We start from the raw sequence: 25,126 nt of genomic DNA, 5'->3' as shown, positions 1-25,126 counted from the left end.
AAAAAAAAAAAAAAACGGAAAGAGAGAAAGAAAAAAAAAAGTGTTCCTGGACTTTTGAAGAGGGGAGCCCTGGTTGGGGCTTTTGACAGCCTGTGGCAATGTTGATGTGAGGAAATAGCTTTCCCAGCTGATAACATCTTAAACCAAGTTTCTTCACAAGTTGAACCTTTAGCCCTCATTATCAGTCAGAGCATATCTTTGTAATTTGTGTGTGCAGAGGGGAAATACAAGCCTAACATGAGACAGCTATGTATATAAAAGTGTTGGGGTGACATTTTCCCATAATGACAGTATTACTTCTGTGGTGGTGGTGAGGATGGGTAGAGAGGGAGGTCAGAAAGGTACGCAGTTCTGGGAGCCTGGTGTTTAAATGCCTTTTGAAATTGCAAGAACAGTAGTAGATTTTTTTTTTTTTTTTTTTTTTAAAGGAGCCTTGTAGGGGATTACCAGCCATATTTGTAGAATGCCATCCTGTTTCCATGCATTTCCTTGGACAACATTCTTTGATTTGTAAGATGGAGAGAGTAAGTCTGAGTTTTGGTGTTACAGGCCTATCAGAAGCTGTTGCATCTTATCAGAGAGGAACCAAAAGGATTAAAGACTTGCATAGAAGTATTAGTAAAGAGTAAATGGTATAAGTCTCCTTTGAAATCTCAGAGTGGTTCCTCTCTGAAAACCCTACATGTGACAAATTCTGCTATGATACAGTGGAATTAGGACATACTGAAAGTTACTGACTGTAGCAGTATGCCCTACAAGAATTAGGTAAATTGCTGAGTTTTAATTGAATCCATTCAGAATTAGGAGACTTTTTCCAAGAAAGATAGGAAACTTAAGCCTAAAATTCAAGGCTTCTTAGAGTTCTTGGCTTTTCTTTTCTAATTTGCATTCAGTCTGTCTCTCTCTCTCTCTCTCTCTCTCTGGCTGTGGATTTTTTGCTTTGGTTTTATACATGAAGTTTTGAGCCAGGAGAAATGAAAGACTCTGGGAAATTCTTAGGGGTCCTTAATATACTGTGTGTTGCCAGAGTCCAAACTAGTTTTCTCTACTGAAATCTAGAAAGTGGGACTTCTTCCTCCTATGTATACCCTCGTATTAGGAGGGTATATTTTTAGACACATCCATCCAAATGAGTATTGTCCTTTTAGGTAATCACCTACCAAGGGCATATGCTCATTTTTCTGGATTCTGTTGCTTAAGAGTAATTTTTCCGACCCCATTCTTAGACTCTTCGTCAGGAATAGTTTGAATCAAATCAAAGCTGGTTTCGCATACTGTTTTTGACCTTGAATAGTGCTTTCTGGCCTGATTGTTAGCTTCACTCCCCAGACATGTTTCAGCATGTCATTTGGCTTCATTTATTCCAAAGTATCCATCAGGAGTCCACTTTCGTGGCGTGTTGCTATACTAGGCACCTTGGAGATTATTAAGAAATGGGTATGGACCCTTCTGGTTTAATGGGACCCACACTCTGGAAGAGAAAACTTTAAATGAATATGTAAGTGCAATGGAGTACGACATGGTGGTGCATAAAAAGAATGATCAGCTCCGCCTAATTTGGTGGAAGGACATAGTTTGTGGAAGACTTCCCAGAGGAGGTGTTTTTGAGATGTTTCTTAAAGAATGAGTAGTTACTGAAAAGTTATACAGCAAAGGTACAAATCAAAGTATAGTATAGAACAGTCGTGTGTTTTCAGGGAATTACAGTTTTAAATGAAACAGATGATAGAAGATAAAATTTGAGAATTAAGCAGGACCTGTATCAAAAGGGTTTTTTTCCCCCAGGCTAAGGAATTTGGACTTCAAAAAAATCATTTTTTGTGTGTGTCCTCCAAATGCCAATAACCGAAGCGTATATAAACAAAGGTGCTCTGGTTTAGGTGGGATTTTGAAGCCAAAGCTCCTTGTCTCCTTGGTGACCCTAAGAAACTTTGTGGAAGCGCCAGGGCTGACAAAAGCCTAAGAACCACTATTGTAGGTGATGCTGAATTATTTAAAAGGAAGTAACATGTTTGGACATATACTTTTAAAAGATCATACTTGAAGCAGGAAAATTCAAGAAAGGGGTGAGATGGACACAGACCAGTTTGGAGGCCATTATATGGTCCAGATGAGAGATGGGCCTGAACTAAGCCTATGGCAGTGGGGAAGGGGTAAGTTTCAGTCATATTGAAGAGAGAGGAATCACAGGATTTTTTTATGTTTAGGTACAAGAAGTGCAGGAAAGGAAAGGGAAGAAGATTAGGGTGATTCTTAGGGTTCTAGTTTGGGTATTACATTGATCGTAGTACAGTTACCACTCTAGGTAAATACAGTGGAAGCAAAAATAGTCAGTTCAAATGTGGACAGGTGAAGGTCAAAATCTTATGTTTGAAGCAGCATGTTTAAGGAAGATAGTCAGTTTTTGGCTATATGGGACCAGAGCTTAGTGGAAAGGTCTGCTTGAAGGTAGAAGCGTAGAGATGTCAGCAGTCTACAGGGAACCCTTAAAGCCATTGGAAGGGCAGATCACCCACAGAGACAGCAAGCCGAAGAGATGAGAGGAGGATGAAAGGTATGACCTTGGGATAACAACAGTTCCTCATCCTAGAATGAGGAAAGGCATACAGGAGACTGAGAAGGACCAGCTTAGTGTCAGGCACTGGCCCAGGAGAGAGAGATGTCCACTAACCCAGAGAGATCAAGTAAAATCAGAACTGGTTCTAAAAATAAAACCCACCCTCAAAGGATAAAGAGATAAAGATTTTCTACCACTAGGGATATGCAAAAGATATGCCTCTGGCTTCTGGTACATAAAAATTTTATGATTGTGATTGTTCAGTGGTTGCCTGTTTTCCTTTAAAGTTTTTCCACTTAAAGTAATAGACATTTTCAGGAATCCCTTTGTTAAACTAGCATAACCTAGCACAAGGTAGATAGATTGGCAGAGTTTAAGATGAAAATAAACAGTAATAATCATGACGACATACGTACCAGGCAACTGATACTTACAAGAACTGTGGAGAGGTTCTGTTACTATCACCATTTGGAGTTACGGGAAAGACCCACAGCTAGGAGGTGACAGCGGGGATTTGAACAGCCAGCACTCTAAAATTAATACTTAGTTCTTTCTGATCTGGCCTGCATTTCCGTAGATTTCTATTGAAAAAAAAGTACTAATGAAATGAAATTTAGCCTCTAGTGCACGTTTCCTAAACCTGGGGGTTTTCTTCTGTATTTTGGGAAGAGAGGAGGGAGAATGTGTTTTTGGTAATAGGAGACTTTATAAAATTGTTACTTGTTTGAAGACAGTTCTATGTTACTACTAATGGGAAAATGGCCTATAAACATTTCCTGGGGAAGTCAACCCTTGAAAAGCCGACACTATTATAAGGAGTAAAATATCACGTTAATTGCCTTGTAAAAGAATGCTCTTTTGACACTGAAATTTCCTTTTGTGCAATGATTTCTTTTCACCCTAATTTTTCGAGTTTGAATGTTCAAAGTTCACCCTTCCTTTTCTAATATTAAAATAGTTTTTTGTAACAGATTTTGTTTTTTTGTCAAGTTATATTTCTCTATATTTTTACTACTTATATGCTAAATGTGTTTACTTGAAACTTGTTTTCTGCACTCTTTGTTTTAAAAATGTGATGCAAATGTTTTTAAGTTAAATTCTTATAAAATTTACATACAATAAAATTGGCCTTTTTTTGGTATACAGTCCTATAGATTTTTCTTTTTTTTTTGAGATGGAGTCTCGCTGTGTTGCCCGGGCTGGAGTGCAGTGGCCGGATCTCAGCTTACTGCAAGCTCCGCCTCCCGGGTTTAAGCCATTCTCCTGCCTCAGCCTCCCAAGTAGCTGGGACTACAGGCGCCAGCCACCTCGCCTGGCTAGCTTTTTTTGTATTTTTTAGTAGAGACAGGGTTTCACCGTGTTAGCCAGGATGGTCTCGAACTCCTGACCTCGTGATCCGCCCGTCTCGGCCTCCCAAAGTGCTGGGATTACAGGCTTGAGCCACCGTGCCCGGCCAGTCCTATAGATTTTTTATGGTTTTTGTTTGTTTGGGTTTTTCTTGAGATGGAGTCTTGCTCTGTTGCCCAGGCTGGAGTGCAGTGGCATGATCCTGGCTCACTACAACCTATGCCTCCTGGGTTCAAGCGATTCTCCTGCCTCAGTCTCCCGAGTAGCTGGGATTACAGAAGTGTGCCACCACACCAGCTAATTTTTGTATTTTAATAGAGACAGGGTTTTGCCATGTTGGCCAGTCTGATCTCAAACTCCTGATCTCAGGTGATGTACCTGCCTCGGACTCCCAAAGTGCTGGGATTACAGGCGTGAGCCACATGTCCTATGAGTTTTAACGTTTGTATAAACTCATGTAACCACCACCACAATCAAGGTACAGAATGGTTCCTCATGCTCAAAAATTCCCTCATGCCGCGTCTTGCCCAGTTGAATCCCTAGACACCACTTATGTTCTCTGACCCTATAGTATTGCCTGTTGCAGAATGTCAAATAAGTGGTTTTGTTCACTGAGCATCATGTCTTTGAGATGCTGAGTGGTGGCATGCATCAGTTGCTCAGCCCTTTTTATTGCTGTTGTAGTGTTCTGTTGTGTGGATGTACCACCATGTGTTTATCCATTTTCTCTTTGAGGAACATTTAGGTTGTTTCCAGTTTTTGGTGATTATGAAGAAAGTTGCCGTAAACATTTGTGTACATGTTTTTGTTTGAACATAAGTTATCATTTCTTTAGATAAATCCCTAGAAATGAGATTGCTAGGTCATATTCTCAATGTATGTTTAACTTTATAAGAAATTGCTAAACTGTTTGTCAGAATGGTAGTATTTTGCATTCCTCCTAGCAGTGTCTCAACTTTTAAAAACTTGAATGCTATTTTAGATGCTCTTGGGTTGGTGTTGGCGGATTGTGTTTCACAGTGCCTTGGGGCTTTGAGAGGATGCCCAATGACAAAGGGAGGACCTCTAGGTCCTCCATACCAGCTTCAAAGAGAATTGTTCCAGTTTTGTTTGTTGTACATATTGGAGTTGCATGAAAGGATACATTTGGGGAGAAAAGAACTTTATCTGCAAAGTATTTAAAAACCGTTGCAATAGGGAAGTGCACCCACAGTGTGAGATGTGGACCACAGGTGATACAGGGTGATGCAAGGTGGCACTTGGGGACTCTGCACGTGAGGACCACACTGAGGCAGTGATTCTCTCTTCAGCTCCATCTGTTTATGTGATTATGTCAAGGAAGTTTTCATTTAAATCTGCTGCATCATTATTCTCACCACTTGTTAATATCTTCCTTTACAAAGAGGGAGCATGCTTTAGCCTCAGAGCCTTCAGCAAGCAACGTCTAGAATGAAATAAATATATAGTTTTCTTTATAATATATTTACTTTTATGATTATCTTCTCATGTATAAGTACCATTGGTTTTCCATTTTCTTTTGAAGTGAATTTATATATTTTAAAATGAGCCAATTTTCATAGTATTTTTTTCTTTTTTTTCTTTTATCTAGAAATTACTATGAAAATGAGTCAATTTAAAGAAAATATTAAATACTGTATTATATAGTTCATATACAAATATGGCAAGAATTATGAAGATGTGCTAGAATAACTGAAGTTTAGGAAACTCTTGAACTAGAGGATCTGGTTATTTAAAGAAACCTTAGAGTGAATCCTTTCGTGCTTAATCCGTTCGATAAAGCACATAACTATTTCTTAGTTTATCCCTTTTATGAGTTTATCATTTATGTAATAGTAATTTCTTAAAAGAAGAGAACCTTCATTGTTCTTTGTGTTTGTAATACTTATTTTTCAAATCCCTTCTTTATTGACTGATTTAACAGATATTTTGTGGGCAATGGGGATACAGTGTTGACTAAACAGGCAACATCCCCTTTCTTTGTGAAACTTTCTTTCTTACATCCTTGTTCCTTCCCCTCTTAGAGACGGTTCAGGGCCTATGGAAAACAAGGGCCCCTGGATGAAATGTAAGTGATATGAAAGGCAAGGAAGAGGTAAATGACTTTAAAAAATAAACATTTTAATAGATTTACAGAGGGAAATAATTTTGTTTTGATCATGTTTTTGGAGCTAGCTGGATGTCTACTTTGTCTTTCATTTAATGCATTTTTGCATTTTGGTAAGATGATATGTACCCATAGACAAAACGATAAACTATGTGACTTTTTTTTTTTTTTTTTTTGAGACAGAGGTTCGCTCTTATTGCCCAGGCTGGAGTGCGTTGGTGCGATCTTAGCTCACTGCAAACTCCACCTCCTGGGTTCAAGCGATTCTCCTACCTCAGGCTCCTGAGTAGCTGGGATTACAAATGCCTGCCACCACACCCAGCTAATTTTTTATAATTTTAGTAGAGACGGGGTTTTGCCATGTTGGCCAGGCTGGTCTTGAATTACTAACCTTAGGTGATCCACTCGCCTCGGCCTCCCAAAGTGCTGGGATTACAGGTGTGAGCCACTACGCCTGGCTGATAAACTACATGACTTCTTGAAGTTCCTTTCAACTTTAAGTACATGAAGTAGGGTGTCACAGACAAGGAGTAGTACTGTTGTTAGAATACCTGCTAATGCTTAGACCTCTCTGAAATTAGACATCTCTTAGATTAGAGATCACAGATTGATAGCTGCCTAAGTTCTATTCAGCCCATTGGTGTTTCTCGTTTGACCCACGTGGTATTTTTTGTTTAATTTTAATGAGTTTACAAGATTTACAAAAATTGGTTTTCACATTAAACATACACACACACACACACACACACCCCACACCAGATTTCTTGTTTATTTTGAAAATTCTTGAATCTGGCATCAATGAGCCAGCTTTTCTGAGTGGCAGAGCTGGCTGGATCTGAATAATGGCTGCCTTTTTAAGGCAGAACATGTGCTCTCTTTTAGTAACCTCTGCTTAACTCATTCATGTTATGTGCCTGGCCTAGTGAGTATTTGAATTTGCAACCTCTGGATCTTGGATTTCGTGCCCTGGAATTACCTAGAGAAGCTGAACGTTCCTGCTTGTGCTGGAGGGCTGAAAATGTTGTTACCACAGAAGCTGCTTGACTGTCCAACTGGGCACATCTTCCAGCACAGTAGATGGAATACTGGGCCCAGGAGGCAGGATCAGGGTCCTTTTCCTGGCTAGTGTCAGGTAGATTATCCAGGCTTCTTCACAATGGAGGTGCTATTTTCTGACTTACCTGTTTGCATCCGTTAACATTTTTGATAAGCAACAGAAACAGGTTCTGATGAAATTTTTTTTTTTTTTTTTTTTGAGATGGAGCCTCACTCTGTCGCCCAGGCTATAGTACAGTGGTGTGATCTCAGCTCACTGCAAACTCCACCTCCCGAGTTTCAAACTATTCTCCTGCCTTAGCCTCCTGAGTAGCTGTTATTATATGTGCGTGCCACCACGCCTGGCAAATTTTTGTATTTTTAGTAGAGATGGGGTTTCGCCATGTTAGGAAGGCTGGTTTCAAACTCCTGACCTCAAGCAACCTGCCCACCTCAGCCTCCCAAAGTGCTGGGATTACAGGCATGAGCCACTGTGCCCAGCCCTGGTGAATTTAAACAAAATGGGACTTTATTGAAAGGATATTGGGTGACTGACACTATCAAAGGAAAAGCGAATGATCTGGACTCAGAAGGTTCCAGGAACTAGAGATACTCTGAGAACCATGGGTGGAAGGAATTAAGGGAATTGATAAATTGCCTCAGCATTTTCCCCCATTTCTATATCATTCCTCTCAAGAGTCTAAAGTCCTGGAAAAGGATCAGGTTGGTCTGGCCCACATCCTTCAATAGGGGAGGATAGGACACCTTGGTTGACAGTCCCTCTAAGACTTTATACCATGAAAGAAAAGACATTGTAAGGGGAGATTTAGGTGATGCTGCCAGACAAAGGGGATGAAGTATGGATTTAGGCAATAGAAAAAACAAATGTTCACTACTCCTCGAGGTTGTCATGATGATATTAAATATACACTATCAAATGCTATAAAAGAGTAAGGGAGTAGTGTTTCAAGTTACAGGAGAACCAGGTTATGGGTGTGCTCTTTAAGTAAACAAATATATTGGCATCTGTTAGATAAGGAATATATTGAATGACTTAGAACACAGACAATTTCATTGACATTGTAGTGACAATTTCATTCCTTTTAGCGATTGCTTTGGTTATAAAATCTCCAAAGAAGCCACACTAACTTTAAATTAAAAAACAACATCTATAAAATCTAAAGATGTTCTTTGAGATATTCATTCAAAGAAACGGTCTTTCTGATTTTTGTGTTCCCTGTTTTTTTTGCAAGATCTTGATTTGCAACAAGCAAGGAAAATGAGTGAATCTTCTCCCTTCTTTCCCCGCCAAACGTTGCTGGCATGGGTAGAAATTTAAAGTAATGATTCAAATAAGAGAGGCAGAGAAAGCCTCAGCTGGGTGGCAGGAAACAGAGAGTGAAAGTCAGAGGCTGCTCTTTTTAAAAAGGCAAAACAAACAACTCACAGTGAAGTGTACGTGAAAATCATTTCTAATAATAGCTCATGGTAGGCAATTCCCAGGGAAAAAAAATCATTGGTGTGCTGAGAAAATTAGAGTAAGAATGTGCAGTATCTTGATGTGTTACTTAAGGCAATGGAGCTTTAGAGTTTACCTTATGTGCCATGTACATTGATTAAATACAAAATATATGCTGGCCATTTTTGGCCATCATTTACTGTATTGATTTGTTAGCAGGGGAACTGTAATAAAAAAGCCATTGATTTACTGTCCTTATTTGCTTATGGGCTTTTTTTTATTATTAATTTTTCACTTTTTCTTTCTGTTTTGGATCATTTCTTGTAGACAAATGCTGTGTTTCATGAAGTTAAAAGAGAGGGGCTCCCCGTGGAACAAAGGAATGAAATCTTGACTGCCATCCTTGCCTCGCTCACTGCACGCCAGAACCTGAGGAGAGAATGGCATGCCAGGTTAGTTCTGTTATGAAACGGGATTTGTTGTTCTTGACAAACAAGAACTATATTTGGCCAAGCCTTCCCTTACGGCTGGCCTCATCCCTTTCCTTTGAGGGGCCATGAAAAATAAGCACATTTAAGATGCTTTCAGCTAAAGTTAGCTTTCCTACCCACAGCACCTACATTAATTGTAATGATCCATTGACATCATCAGTATATTTACACAATTTATTCCTGAATATAACATTTAGCATAAATGTTTGCATTTTGAACATAATGTAATATAAGTACCTGATGCTGAAGAACCCTTTTTAATCAACAGTCTAAAAGACTAACATTGCTCTTTCATTAGAGCAGATGTCTGGGAAATCCATATAGTGCTCCTATATCACTCTGTACAGGGCAGATTACTTGAAAGTATAGTCATGCATCCCTTAATGATGGGGATAGGTTCTGAGAAATGTGTTCTTAGGTGATTCACCATTGTATGAACATCATAGAGTGCACTTATGCAAACCTTGATGACATAGCCTACTATACACCTAGGCTATATGGTATAGTCTGTTGCTCCAGGGCTGCAAACCTGTACAACATGTTGCTGTACTGAATATTATAAGCAGTTGTAACACAATGGTAAGTATTAGTGTATCTAAGCATAGCTAAATATTGAAAAGGTACTACAAAAATATGCTGTTATAGTCTTATGGAACAGAACCACTGACATATGTAAGGTTCGCCGTTGACCAAAACCTCAAAATGTTGTTATGTGGCAATGACTGTAGCCTATTTATCAACCCAATTTTTAGGGTTAACCAACTAGGAATGACTCTTGTTTCAACCTGGTCTCTTTCCGTGGAGTTACCTGTGCTTAGAAACTGTGTTACTGGTGAAAACTTTCTTTAAATCATCAGTTTTTACAGAACTGATGCTTACATAGTAAATACCATGTTATCCTGTTCTTTTCTGAAAAACAGTTGATATGTGGGAGGCTAGAACTAGTTCTCCCAAATGTTAAGATTATCTTTCAGATCTGTAGTTTGTAAAAGTTATTGAATTGTCATCTGTCTCTAAGCCAGAGGGAGAGGAATCAGGAAGGGTATGGCATATTTTGTCTCAGTCTTATTTGGTGCTTAAAAATTCTATGTGCCTGGAAGTCAAGAACATTTATTGATAGACATAATATTCTCCAAATGACTTCATGCAACAGAATTTATAATAATTCATAGCTTTGCTAGTAATAATTATCATAAAATAGGTTTGTCTGAACAAGGTTGAAGATGAGCATTTTCCAAGAAAGGAGACAATATAAGTATTTATTCTCTTTGGATATCAGAAAGCTGCTTTTCAAATATGTACTATTTTAAATTCAGACTTGTATTTAAATAGTAATTTAAAATTCCCAATGATACTCACCCTCCCCTTCCCCATCTTTTGGTGGTGTGGTCAGCATAAATGGCAGACAGTTTCTTTTTTTTCATTCTAAAAAAAAAATGTTTATAAAAATAGACACAGGGTCTTGTCATGTTGCCCAGGCTGGTCTTAAACTCCTTGCCTCAAGCGATCCTCTTGCCTTGGCCTCCCAAAGTGCTGAGATTACAGGTGCAAGCCACCACACCTGGCCAGTGGCAGACGGTTTCAACCGAAGTAATGACTAAATGATTTCCAATTTACCTTTCAATAATTAATTCTAAAATTTTCTTTGTATTGTAAGTTAAGCATGCATATTCATTAAAGTATACATATTAAGGAATGGAATATCAGTTTGTGGACATCTAAGGGGTTTCTTTGTCTCTGTTTGATGTTGTATGTCATCCTCATAATGATTCCAATTAACTAAAATGGGAAGAAGAAAGAATTTCCCTGTAATCTCTCCTCCGGTTCCCTTCCACCCAAAGACCGTGTGGCCCAGTGAGAGCGCAAATGGATATTTTTTGTTGAGTGCATTTGGTTTGTTAACAATAATTTTTTAATACACTAAATCATTAGACAACATGGTCAAAGTGGCCTGTTTAAAAGGAATCTGCTTTCAGCATTTCTGGCCCTTACTGCTAACAATTTAATCAGGAGCTGGAGCCAGTGTTGAAGTTGATGTAGTCTAGCAACTGAAACAAAAATTCTCAAGTCCTTTGTGTTAAGGGAGGAGGAAAGAAAGAGCTTAACAGCTGACACTGTGCAGACCCCCTTAAAACTAAACACCTGAAAGAAAATTTCAAGAGGCTAGTGTCTTGAGATCTCAGAAGGAGAAGTGTCCTCAGAGTATTAAATAACCATAATCCTTCTCCCCACCGCTTCTCCACCCCCATTTGATGTTTCCCATCTTAGTGACCTATCTACAGACTCATCCATGCGATCTGTATAAACAGACGGTTACCATACACCTTTCTTTTCCTCATCAAAGTGTCATCTGGCTGTCTGGAATTGGGCATTGCCTCAAGTAGCCGTCAAACGGGTGGTGGTGAAAGTTATAAAACATCCACTGCGGTGCTTACTGAGCAGCCTGTGTTTTAGAGATTGGCCTATTGTGTACTTCGGAATTACACAAGGAAAAATGTGCTTTGACAGAAAATAATTAGCACTCACCAAAGGCCAAGCAATAGGTTACAGTATTTTACTTTCATCAAAGCTATCAGGGGATCAGTTAGATTAGATAATAGAAATTTTTTTTCCTCTGAAAGTTGAATACAGATGACTCTAATTACCTTATATTGCACATTAGAGAGTGCATTATGAATTGTACAACTTCAAGAAATTTAGGTCAACGGAGCTGCTGCAGCTGGCAATAACTTTAGTATAAGTCTTTTGTAATAAAGGTTTTTACCTCTCTTTAGCAGGTTCATTTGCGATCATATTAGGGAGAATTTTTAAAGTAAAACTTGTAACCTAGTTATAAAATATTTGTCTGTCTCTCAGGTCGGACGCCAAGCCATTGTTTGGGACTCACTGAAGTCTCTTAAACTGAAGCATATGTTCCTTGTAATTTAGCTTCTTGAGGAAAGTGTCAATTTTGCATGACTTGGGGTAACCGAGTTTGTCACAGTGACACACAACCCAGCGACTCTAGAGGCACATCTGAGTGCTGCGGGTTTCCTTCTCCAAGCTTCATAATCCCACAAACAACCCTCTCCAAATAGGCTTATTAGGGCTGTCTATTCACTTCCCTAGAGTTGAATGATCCAAAGGACATCGGGAGAAGCTGTGTGAATGCAGGGTAAGTGTTAACAGAAGTGGGACAGAATTTCTGAAGATTCGCCTTTGTTTATCCAGTCCCCTCTGCCTGATGGACAGCTTGTTATAGCTTTTAAAGAACTGGGCGAGCCCTCTGATCTGACCCCTTCTTGACCTGCGTAGCCCAAAGGTCGGTCTGCAGCTAATAAACTCTGAGGTTCTTAGGGTCTACTGTAGGAAAAGGCAGAAAAAGAGCAGCTGCAAGGACCGGGTGTCCCAGGATAGGCTACTTTAGGGTCACTCTCTGATAATGAAAATGATTACCAAATTATATGGAAGTTTAACTGCAATCGTGAGTGAGAGGAGGGTGGGGCCCAGCATATTAGGTTTGATAAATGAACTGTGAAGAGGCCCATCTGGCTCTCAACATCTTTTCTCCCCCTCTTTCCTACCAAGGGGAAACGTTTTAAAATAACAGCAGTACATATAGACTCAATGACCCATACAAGGAGCTGGAATGGATTAAGATTTAATGGTGACAGTGGAAGAAATTATCATTTGAAAAGTGCTCCAAAGAAAAGGTGCAGTCCAGTGTCCACACTCGAGTTGTCTTTCTAAATAAAATATAATAAAAATCACTGCCTTGTTTATTTTCTACAAAGCCCTGGCGTCTTTCCTAGATGGCTGAAAATTTTGAGGGTGTTGTTTATTATGGAATAATTATTTATAGTTTAGCTTCAGAAATGGAATGGGCTTCCTTTGCCTTGAAGAAGTCAGAATGAGAATCAAAGATTTTGTTCTGCCTGCTTGCTTCATTTCAGTAATGTAGGTAAATCAAGTGTTAGAGAAAATGCTTTTCCAAAAAATGTGTGTCCATGTCAGCATCTGACCACTGACTCTTGTGCACTCTTTAGTATGAAATATATGTTTGACTCTTGAACAGAGTCTTACTCCTACTACAACCTGGCAGTTTTTCTGTAAATATAAGAAGAAAGCACATAATGTTAATTGAGTAGTTATGTTTGGTTCTTTCTTTATTCCTTTTTTCAAAGAAACATCATAGCAATGCTAATTATTGCCAACAATGGATGAGGTCACTGTACACTATTTGTCTATTTATTTACCACTAATTGATAAGATTAGTCTATTTAAAGCTCTCCCCCAGTTTCTCATGAACATAGAGTCCTAATTTCAGACCAGTGATGATGGAGGCCATGCAGCTCTGTACTTTTCTGCAGGGATGAGTGGCACATGCCATGAGTCCGCTTTCTGAAACGAGAATGATTTCATTCAGTAAGCATCTTTTCGTATATTTTGTATACCTACTGCATGAGATGCTGTGCATAATAGAGAGTGAGCTAAGTGGCCAATCTCAGGGTTTATCTGGGGATGAGAATGTAGAAGTTTCCTAGAAAGAGGCTGTGAGAGGCAGTGGCAAGGATAGCAGTGGAACCATCATTACCACAACAGAGTGGCAAGTTCTCTGACCCACTCGGGAAAGTATTTAATGGTAGATGTCTTGGAAGACTAGAATTGTTGTGTTATTGAAAACCCTTTATATTGAACTATATTGTCTTGTAACACAAGCCTCACCCAGACAATAGTTATGTTAAAAAATCAAAACAGAAGGCTTTTAAACATTATCCAAAGTTAGCATATTTTTCATCAAGGTTTTGGCTTGGCTGTCTTATGTCTGTGGGGATTTTGAGTGAGCAGAAAGCCAGGTAGAGGATAATTCAGGGAGGTGGCAAATACTTGAGAATCAATTATGCTTTTTAACTTTAAAGCCATGGCCCTAAATTTTTGCTAAGTGAGGTATAAATACAAAAAAAAAAAAAAAAAAAAAAAAAAAAAGAGGAGAGAGAGAGACAAAAGCAAGGTCATTAGGATTTTTTTAAAAATTGAGGTACAAGTCATATATAATGTAAAATTTCATACAACAAAATTTATCATTTTAAAGTGTACAGTTAACTGTTAAAGGGTATAGTTAATTGTGCAACTATTACCACTATCCAATTCCAGAGCATCTTCCTTCCCGCAAAATGAAACCCTGTGTCTGTTAACAGCCACCTTCAATTTCCCCTTCTCTCCACAGTCCCGAGCAAGCACCAGTCTACTTTTTATCTCTACAGATTTGCCTATTTGTAACATTTCTTATAAATGAAATCATACAATACATAGCCTTTTACGTCTGACTTCTTTCATTTGGCATACTGATTGTAGGATGCATCCATGTTATAGCATATAAGTACTTCATTTTTTTTCTTTCTTTCTTTTTTTTGAGACGGAGTCTTGCTCTGTCGCCCGGGCTGGAGTGCAGTGGCCAGATCTCAGCTCACTGCAAGCTCCGCCTCCCAGGTTTACGCCATTCTCCTGCCTCAGCCTCCCGAGTAGCTGGGACCACAGGCGCCTGCCACCTCGCCCGGCTAGTTTTTTTTGTATTTTTTAGAAGAGACGGGGTTTCACCGTGTTAGCCAGGATGGTCTTGATCTCCTGACCTCGTGATTCGCCCGTCTCGGCCTCCCAAAGTGCTGGGATTACAGGCTTGAGCCACCGCGCCCAGCCACTTCATTCTTTTTTACTGCTGATTAATACTCCACTATATAGATGTGCCAAATTTTATTTATCCAGTAATCAACTGATGGGCATTTGGGTTGTTGGACAGTAATCAATTGATGGACATTTGGGTGGGTTGACTTTCTGGCTATCATGAATAATGCTGCTGTAAACATTCATGTACAAGTTTTTGAGTGACATGTTTTCAGCTCTCTTGGGTATATACCTAGGAATGGAATTGCTGGGTCATATGGTAATTCTGTGTCTAACTTTTGAAGAACTGTCAGGCTGTTTTCACATCTTTTACACCATCTTATGTTCCCACCAAAAATGCACAAAGTTTCCAATTTTTCTATGTCCTCGTCATTACCTGTTATTTTCATTTTTTTTTTGAACTATAGACATCCTAGTGGTATATTATTGTGGTTTGAATCGCATTTCCCTAATGACTTATGGTGTCGAGCATCTTTTCCTGTGCTTTTTGAAAACTATTGTTTTTTCAGTAGGACGTTTTAAAACATGGCGGACTTAAGGACTTCCTTACCCCTCTTGTTAGTGGTAAAGAGCTCACAAGCCTATTAAGAATATTTGGTTTGTAGAAGGAGTGGGGTTCCAAATGGGGCTGTCATTAAGTTGCAGCAGTGCTTGTTTCCGCGTTACCATGGTCAGACCTGGCTCTTTATTTATTTGCATGTGGCCCCACTTATTTTTTTCTAGAGATTACCTACTTATTTCTCCTACCATTCTCTTACAGTTCATTCAACATTGCACACTGGATAGGAATGTAGCCTGATTAAATGGAAACTCAGTTCATTTATAGCTCTTTAACTTTTAGGCTCAAACAGGACTTACTGTACTCCCATAGGAGACAACTTCATTTGGGTCCAAGGAGCCTTAAAAATGGTGCTGAGATTCGTTTCAAATAATGTTTATGGAAGTTTCTTAGAAAAGCTTTTAGAAACTACTTGCTTCTAGTTAAAAGTGACTCTCTTAACGTCCAGATAATCCTCATATTGGGCTTTGACAGCTCCAAAAACTTTCAAGTTTCCATTTTTTCCTGGACTAGTAAAACAACGGTCTTATTATTAGTCATCTTTCTATTCTCTGTGACCCCAGCCATTACCACCTACCCCCAGAATGGATCCACTCTGGACATCTTTGTTAAGTCTGTAAAATCTGGTTGTTAGAACCTAGAATGTGTAATGAATAGGATTTACTATTCCAAGCTAATCAGCTTTAGAACTTTGATCTGGGCTCAACAAGTATAACACTTTGTGTAAGTTGCTTATGTGGATCAGCTTGGGTTCTAAAACTAGCACATTGAGGTGTTCTCCACGGGTATCTGTCTCTCCTTCTGCCTCCTAGCTAGTCACGGATTGTATGCAAAACCGACAAGTCAGCACCATCCAGTTTAGCAATTAACTATTATTTATTGAGTGTTTATTAGGTGCAAGTAACTGTGCTAGACACTGTGGGGAATATCAAGATGAGTATGACTTGAGTCTCAACTGTGGAATAATTTACTTTAATGTGGAGGTGGTAGTTAATAAGAATACAATGGCTAGCACACACACTTTAACTCTTTTTACTGTGAGGCACTGTGAAACCGTAAGGTAATTTAGCAATGGGGTCTGCCCTAAGGGAACTTATATTTTGATAGAAGCTTTAAAAATGAAGTAACCTGACATTAATTATATATGGACTTGATTCTGTGTTTACATTTTTTTCTCTTCTTCCAGAATGAAAGTTTTGTAAGGATAGGACATTTGTTTGTTTACCAGCTGTAAAACATACACCCCAGGTGAGGTGCAGTGGCTCGCACCTGTAATCCCAACTCTTTAGGAGGCTGAGGCGGGCAGATTGCTTGAGCTCAGGAGTTCAAGAACAGCCGGGGCAACATGGTAAAACCCCATCTCTACAAAAAGTGCAAAAAACTAGCCAGGCGTGGTGGCACACACCTGTTGTCCCAGCTACTCGGGAGGCTGAGGTAGGGGGAAGCACTTGAGCCCAGGAGGCAGCGGTTGCAGTGAGCCGATTGCATCACGATACTCCAGCCTGGGTGACAGAGCGAGACCCTGTCTCAAAACAAAAGAACAAATTTGCACCCCAGATCTTTGTAAAAATTAAGCTATCTCTTCCATTAGAATAATACCCTCTATCAAAGGACCTCATTACCTGTTTACCACATATCCCTGGCATCTAGAAGAATGCCTGACACTCAAATTTATGAAATAACTTTCCTCTCAATCTACTCCAGTGTTTATAAGTACTTTGTCTTTATTAATTTTGAAGGGGTATGACCACTTGTGATATTGGCCTGTTGCTTTTTTTGCTCTTTTTCTTAACCTTGCCTGGTGTGGAAATCTTGAAATTGGAAGTCAGGATGGATCTCTGATATTGGAAGTAAGCATTGGTTATTCGTCTAACCTTGCCAGGGGGTGGAAGCCTTGAAACTGGAAATAAGGAGAAATCTCTATTATGCAGTTCTCTGGTGCTTAAGCCCCAAGATGGTACCTCAGGCCCTTATTCCAGCATGAGCGAAGAGGGATGCCATGTGCACAGGCTGACTCCAGTGTACTTGAGGAAGAGAACACCATGAGTCTTGGCTAAGACCAGGACAAAAAGACATGGTCTCCTCCCTGAGCCACCATTCCCAATTTGTTGCCTTTCCTGGAAGTTGAATGGAGCTGGGTGAGAAGAGGAAGAACTGGCATGGCAGGGAAGAAGAGAGTTGTAAAGACTGCCCTTGGGACATGCCTTTGAATAAAGGGATGGGTTTTAGTTCAGTAGGGATAGGGACAAAGCTGAGGCTAATATGGCTTCCAGTCCGTAGACAGCTATTTTTTCCTGGTCACCTGCTAATGTCCTGGTCTGCTTTAGTGATATCAGCACAGTTATGAACCTTAGCATTGGTAACTTGGCATGTGGACTACAACTTGGAGCTGTGTTCACAAAAAGTGGAGCTCCTCACCTTGAGGATGGGCTATGGGATAATGAGACTGATGCGGTTATCTGCTGAGACAGCCTGTGATTGTGTCATGGGACCATGTCAGCTGCTATCATTCATGCTGAAGAGACTGGCTGCTTACTCCGGCACAGCTAGTTAGTTGGGAACTAGAAGTTGTGACATCTGTAGTTGGGTAGCTGTCCATTGCTACTAGGTAAAGTTGTTTGCAGTGTTGGGGTGGGCATGAGGAATAAATGGAAGAGATTCCAGGGAGAAGCAGGGAGGCACTGGCCTGCTAGTTGCCATCTGGGTCTTTTTTAAGACATCTGTCCCTTCTCTTTTAGTAAGTCTCAACTTTTTGCTGCCCTTAGCAGAAGAAAGTTCTTTGTGTCTCTGATCCAGATTACTCCATAAAACCTGATAACTCCATAAAACCTCCTCATAAATGTGTAGGAATTGAAACATTGTATAAATTTAGAGCAAAGATTAAATGAGTCTAGAGATAGGGTTACTTTTTCCCCCCAAGATACAGCAACTTATCTTAAGGAGGCAAGTGTTGTTAATGTTATTACCATTGTTACTGTCATTATTTGAACAGTTTTATGGGGGACAAAAGCCAATTGACTTCTGTGCATCTTATTTATAAAATCAACACATGGGCTTTAGCATGAACTCTGTTTCTGGCAGGTTTCTACCGCGATCAGTTGCTGGCTGGCTGTTTCTTATGGGCAGTGCTTCTTAAACTTTTTGAGAAAATGTTGATTCATTTAATTTTCCAACATACATTGATTAAATGTCTGTTGTTTTCTAAGCACCGTTCCAGGTTCTGGGAATACAGCAGTGAACAAAACTGATGGCAGTTCTTTCACGGAGCTTGTATGCTAGTGGAATGACAGATACGAACTGTTTTCCTAAGCGGAACTCTGAAAATTTCTTTTATAAAATGTACATGTAGTTGCTATTCCCTGTATATTCACCAGCACTCAACAGTGACCAAAATAAAGTCATTCAGTTGAGATAAAGATACACCACTCTATTTTCTGAGCTTTGTCATAAAGTAATCACTTGTTGTAAAATTTGCATTTCTAGTTGCAGTGGGTCATATTTGGGAAGTAGCCAGTGGGATGCTAGTTTTCTAGGAACACCATCCTAGGGAATCCATAACATTAATTCTCCTTCAGTTATCCACACCCTGGTCCCCATTTCCTTTTCTAAGACCTGTGTCACTTTAAAGGTCTTCACTTGAAGGAAGGCTTAAATTCAGGCCACATTATATTGACAGATCTCTCTGAAGAGAGAATGGGCAAAGCCGGACCTATCTCATAGGTGTTGGGGGATTACCTGTGATAATACACTCAAGTACTTCATAAATGCTGGTTTTTGTTGTTAGGAGTGATCTGTCAGTCATGCGTTGATTCTACAAAGATTTCTTAAGTGCCTCCCTGGTATGAGGCACTATCTTAGGTCCTGAGGTTATAGAGATGAGTAACATGTGATTAGGGGAAATGTATTACACAATGTAGAATAATAAATACCATGGAAGAGATTGAGTCATGGTTCCATGGAAACCCACATCCCAGGGAAGAAGACAGGCTCTCCTTAAGTGTTCTCATAAGACTCTCATTATGTGCCCAGCCACAGTGAGAAATACTGCTCCGTTACCCAATTGTGTTGGCTACCAGTGGATAGGTAGCTATTTGTCTCAAAGCATGAGTGAGAAGAAATAGGAAGAAATTTATACATGAGGATAGGTCATTGTATAAAAGTTGTGCTACCTTCTTTCCATTGTATAAAGTTTGTGAAGGAAAAATGGTTTTCTTTCAGAGTAAATTTCATTAATATGGTTGGGGGCATAGATTCTGAGTCAGATTGCTTGGGTTTGAATCTTGGATGCACTTCTGTAACTCCAGGCAAGTTACAATTGTGGATTGTAGCCAGATGAGTTACTTAACCCCTATGAGCCTCAATTTTCTCATTTGTTATTTGCCTAGGGGATGATAACAATAGAACCCATTTCATAGGGTTGATTAAGCAATTAAATGTAAAACACCCAGAGCAAGTACCTGTAACATATTAGATGTTCAATAAAAATGACCTGTCATGATCTTCAGATCAAAACAACAAAGCCAGGAATAAACCCAGCCCCCCTTATCCAAATTGGCCTCTCCTTTGAGAGAATGCCCCATGTAGTAAATATCCTAGCCTCCTTGTAGGGGCCTGATATTGCAAAACTGGTGCAGGGAAAAACACCAGACAGAGTTGGTGTTCTGCGCTCAGCACTGTCACACAGAATTGACAGGTGGAGGGCTGGACTTAAGTTGGAATCCCATCATTAGTGGCTGTAGGACTCTGGGCATGTCATAGACATTCTGTGCCTTAACAACTTTATGTAAAAAACAAGCGACTTGATCTCGATCACCCCAAAAGTGGAAGGCATCTTCCAGCTCTCACAAGGAGTGGCTCCATACGTGAGATCCCCGGGAGCAGGGAAAAGTGGGTGTTACTCCTGATGGGTTTCACTCCTCTACTTCCACTTTCCCTGAAATCTGCAATGGTACTAATTTTAGTAACAATAGCAGCTGGCATTTATTGAGAACTCACTATGTTCCAGACAGAGTTTTACATGCTTTATATGATGAGAAAACCGAGGCATAGAAGTGCAGAGTAACTTGCCCAAGGCAACAGCTAGTAAGTAGTGAACATGGAATTTAAGCTAAGATGGCCCAGGTTGGCCAAGAGCAGTAACAAGCTTTAGTTTTTATCAACCACTCGTATGGTTCACTTAGTATTTTAGAGACCTTCTAGGATCCTTCTCAGTGTGGAGATAGGCAGGTATGTATCTTTACATATTTATTTCCTCTGGTACTGAGCATGTTTTACAGTTTTTAGTTGTGGGTGCATCTCTATAAGGAAATAGTATCCAGCTAATGCATTATCAATCTCCTTACTATTGATCTTTTAAAGGAAAGGTATCACCTTTATATGCTGTGTCATTTCTTTCATATTTGTTATGGTCTTTTAGAAGGTGGGAGAGTAGGGGTGAAAATTAGAACACCAAAGTTTAGCCTCTGAGAATCTGTAAATCTCTGTAAATCCTCTAAGTCAAGTAATTTTGGGGCTGTGTTAGTCAAGGCTGATTTCAGTAGGTGCCCTTAAGGTGAAAGGGTAGCAATTTATCTACTCCATAATGGGTTAATCACCAGCTGTACAGTTTGTTTATATCTAGGAAACAATTTACCGCACATGAAGAGTAGTAATTTTATTCTATCTCAGGGGTATCCCCAGTGTATTTTACAAATTTACTCTGTAATGTTACAGATAAAAGTTTAACTCTGGCTTTCAGTTGAGGAAGTCATGGTGGAGGAGGATGGGGGAAGGGGAAGGAACAGCTCTGCTGGCCTGTAGGGGACACTGTTGCATCATTTATTAGAATTTGCCAGTATATTGTCCCAGGACAAAAAAACAAAACCAAACAAATCAGAAAACAAAACAAAAAATAGGTTAATCACCTTAAAAATGCTTATTAGAATTATTTGAATCGTTCCAACGTGTTTAGAATGTTCAGTACTTCTCAGGTATTGGTTAGACTGTTCAGTATCCATGCATGAAAGGAATAAGTTAGTGCTTCTTTCTGAAAAAGGAGTGTTTGACAGGACTCTTCTGATTAGCTTTCTCCCCATAGTCAACTTTGGATAGGGTGCTCAGGACGTTACTTTTTAGTTTAATAAACCTTTAGGTTTAGTTAACCATCTTCATTTTTTTATTAAGATATGCTCATATTAAGTTGTTTGCTTCCAGAATGTATGCTAAATAAATGTTGTAATCCTTGGAGGGGCATTTTGAAAGTTCTTATTGTCTTCTTTTTATCCTCATATATTTTTTTCACTGAAAAAGTTGCTGTTTACTGAGAAAATGAAGTCATATCTACAAGGAAGGCTTATGTAGGGCCTGGTCTGAACTCCAGGAAGCATACGGCCAGATGCTCTGCTATGGCTCTCTTTCCAGACTGTTAACAGCCATCGTATCTGTCCAGGTACCCCATGGCCTTGCCAGCAAAACCTCCACCCCTCTGCCCAGCTCTGGCCTCTTTCCTACCAGAATACGGGCCTGGGAGGCAACTGCAATGAACCCTCAGAAAGCATAGGTTTTGCTAAGGCAGCCTGCACAGTAATGATATTGTTAGCTTGCTTCATTTCCAGTTTCACCATCAATTACACCATGTGTTTCATCCAGTTGGTGCTACCCTCCCAGTGTTAATTATAACCTACAAGACTGTTACAGTTAATTTTATGGCAAGCATATTGTCTCTTCAAGGCTCCAGAGCAGCTCATAAATTATCTTGAAGGTAAAATGTAACTTGGGGAACTAGTTATGAAAATTCCATCCATCTCGCTTAGGAGCTGCAGCTGCTACTGTCAGCTGCCTTGCCGCTGCACTGTGAAGGAATTACGGTGGGTCAAGTTTAAGAGGGTAGGCCCAGGCTGTCACTGAGGAGAAAGGCTGTCCTGGCCCTGTCAGACAAGTACCTTCTGCCAATCCCTGGTGGTTTCACTTTGCAGGCAGGAAGAGGCAGGCAGCGCAGGTGGATGGTCCCCAAGCTGTCTGTATTCATTACTTTACAGAAACTTCTTGTAGGTAGGCAGGTCCAGAGACCTTTCCTCTTCTCTGTTGTCATGATGTTAGGCATCATCTGCAAAGTGTGAGATAGATAACTCTATAACTAACTCTGGGCTTGGTTCAGGAGAGGAGGAGAATAAGGGGGCGGAAGCTATTCGTGGCAGCACCTCCCAGCCACCCCTTGCTGGTCTCGTACATGGTAATTTCTATCTTGCAAAAGCCCCTGGCTTGAACGAGCATTTTATTTGTGGTGGTGATTTTTCCTATAATCTGATAAAGTGAGATTTCACTGTGAACGAATGTACTCGAAAATTGCCTACTAAATAAATTAACAGGTTATCTTATTGGGATAATAAACACACTCCTTTTCTATTTCCTCACACAAAGTCTAAGCTTTACATTTCAGCCCTCGGGGCTTTAGCATTATTATTTTTAATGACTGAACACAAGTCTTTCATTTAGCTTGTTTGTATAGTTACTGTAAATGATCTTTCTGCTGTTGGTACTTCATTTGAAATTCTGCATGTTACGCTAGCTTTAAAAGCTTTGAGGGGGCCTTGGAGAATTGGGAAGCTGTATTAAGCACAGCATCTTCTAGTAGCATTGGAAACAGGCTGTGGCAGGAAAGTCGGAGAGGGTGTGTTAAGAAAGTACATCTGCATGTATAAATCAAAGTGTGAGTCTGAGTGAAGCGTACACAAACAGTGCTGGTTTTGGTGGCAGGTTGAGAACTCACCATTGTAAAGTAAGAGATCCATTCCCTTAGCTGGTGATTTCTCCTTGTGTGTTTCTGAGCACTTTATTGCATCCACACATCTACTAGTTTTTGCACCAAGGATGCCTAAGATCATTACACTGTGGCTGTATAAGAGACCTGGTTTGGAGGGATTTGAAGGACACATGGAACGGGGAATTCATGTCCAAAGAGGCACCGCCCTTTCTGAAGGAAGTATTCGTCTGAGCTCTTGATGATGGGGGCATGAGAGCTGGATACTTGTGAGTTTTCTAGTGAATGCTAGTGAACTCAGACCAGGGATTGCAGATTCAGATGTCTGTAGGGCCTGGTAATCATGTATGTATTAATGAAGCCAGAGAGGTGAGACACTGTTAAGTTCAAGGCAAAACACACACACACACACGTGTGTGCGTATGCCAGAACCTACATAGAGTAGAACAATGTTACAAAGTCACAGAGGCAATACCCAGATTGTCTTCTGGTCTCCTGGCCAGCAGGCATTCACACTCTGTCTCAAGTGGGCAGCCAGGCAGCTGCTGTCCAGCCTTGCAAGCAGGCAGGATCTATGTTAGTAGGTCTTCCACATTGTCAAGAGAAGTGGAACATTCATATTGTATGTGTATGCTTCCGAAGTCTCCCAGCGTTTTAAATGTTAGCATGAATTCAGATATTTGTAACTGTTATTCAGGCTAATCAAAACATGTATGGAGCTGGACGTTGTGGGCAGGATTCTGCTATAGAATGAAAGTCCTGACTGCTTTGAATTAGAAACCTTCTCCATCTTCTCACACTTCTCAAGAATAGAGGGAATGACCCTGGCTGGGAGACCAGGACACAATCTGCCTCTGTGAACCTTGTGACCTTGTAACATTGTCTTATTCCATCTAGGTTCTTGCGTGTGTGTGTGTGTGTGTGTGTGTGTGTGTGTGTGTGTATGTGTGTGTGTGTGTTGCCTTGAACTTGGCAGTATTTCGTCTGTCCTTTTATAAACAAAGTATGTGAGAGTTTCCAAAAGTGAATGAGGTGGATATGGTGCTCATTGTCACCATAACAAGGTGTCCACAAAAATGTTGGCTGTTTTGAATTTGATAAAGAGTTTAATTCTCAGAAAGGAAGGGCCGGAACTTCATTGCTAGTGAATCACTATTTCTCCAGTTACACCCTTGAGCTCCTGCTTTAGCTCCCAGCTCCTCCATGGGGGAACCCAGCTGTTCTTTCACGGTAGAAGTGAAGCTTGAACAAAGACGTTATGTGGCCAGAATCATCTTTTAGTCTCACCACTCCACACTGATGGTCACATAGAGGTGTGATTTGGGAAGTTGTTAAATACAAGAGGGTTTGAGCTTCTGGAGAAGAGGAAAATATAAAACGTGTTTTCCTTTAAGAAAGATAAAAGATAAGCCTAAACCTTGGCTGCCACTGAAGTCAGCTGTTACGCATGTGTAGTTAAATTTCACCATAAATATTTCATAAGGGTTATTAGAATGGAACCGGGTTGACATCACAGCCCCAACTGTACCAAAGGAACCATTTCATTAAAATAAGCCAACATTTCCAAAGAAACATGAATTGCTATGGCAAAGTTAACATAAGGTCAGAAAATCCTCTGGAAGAAATTTTGGTATCAATGTTTATAATCTCTGCCTTTATGGATTTGCAGTTTGTGCAAAAAAGAACTCCCAATGAGACTTTAGTTTGGTTAAATGAGACTAGCTTGTGAAATAGTCTGTATATCCAGATCCATCCTAACCCAATGCCTTGGCAGCCTTTTGGATAAATAATGTCTTTTCCAAAATGTATGTATTTGAAAAAGGAAGAGGTAAATTAAGTGGCAAACTGTGTCTCTGGGTTGCCATAAACGAACAGAATCCAGAAACAGAAAGCAAAGACTGACAGTTCATTCATTCTTTGAACAAATTACATAGCTGTACGTTTATTTATTGATGCATGAAGGGTTGCAGTGAAGAGCAAAATGTTTACCCTAACTACTTTCATTTTCTTTTTTGAGGGGAGGTGGAAGTAAAGGTTTATTTAAACATGTATTTGTGTGTGTGTGTGTGTGTGTGTGTGTAACACAAAATATATATGAGGTTTAGAGGCATTTGGCAGAAAAAAAAAAGATATTCACATAAAAAAAAAAAAAAA

At 39.9% G+C, this 25,126-nt stretch overlaps 1 protein-coding gene across 1 annotated transcript in view; it reads left to right on the top strand.

Moving 5' to 3' along the window:
• FTO (FTO alpha-ketoglutarate dependent dioxygenase) overlaps positions 1-25,126 on the top strand; it is a 415,105-nt gene that overhangs the window by 228,089 nt on the left and 161,890 nt on the right. The window contains 1 exon segment of the mRNA XM_017874625.1: positions 8,851-8,975. Coding sequence (XP_017730114.1) covers positions 8,851-8,975 — 125 coding nt within the window.

This window comes from Rhinopithecus bieti, unplaced genomic scaffold, assembly GCF_001698545.2.
Source record: "Rhinopithecus bieti isolate Rb0 unplaced genomic scaffold, ASM169854v2 scaffold_8911, whole genome shotgun sequence".
NCBI lineage: Eukaryota > Metazoa > Chordata > Mammalia > Primates > Cercopithecidae > Rhinopithecus > Rhinopithecus bieti.
This window is presented reverse-complemented; position numbering and strand designations above follow the sequence as displayed.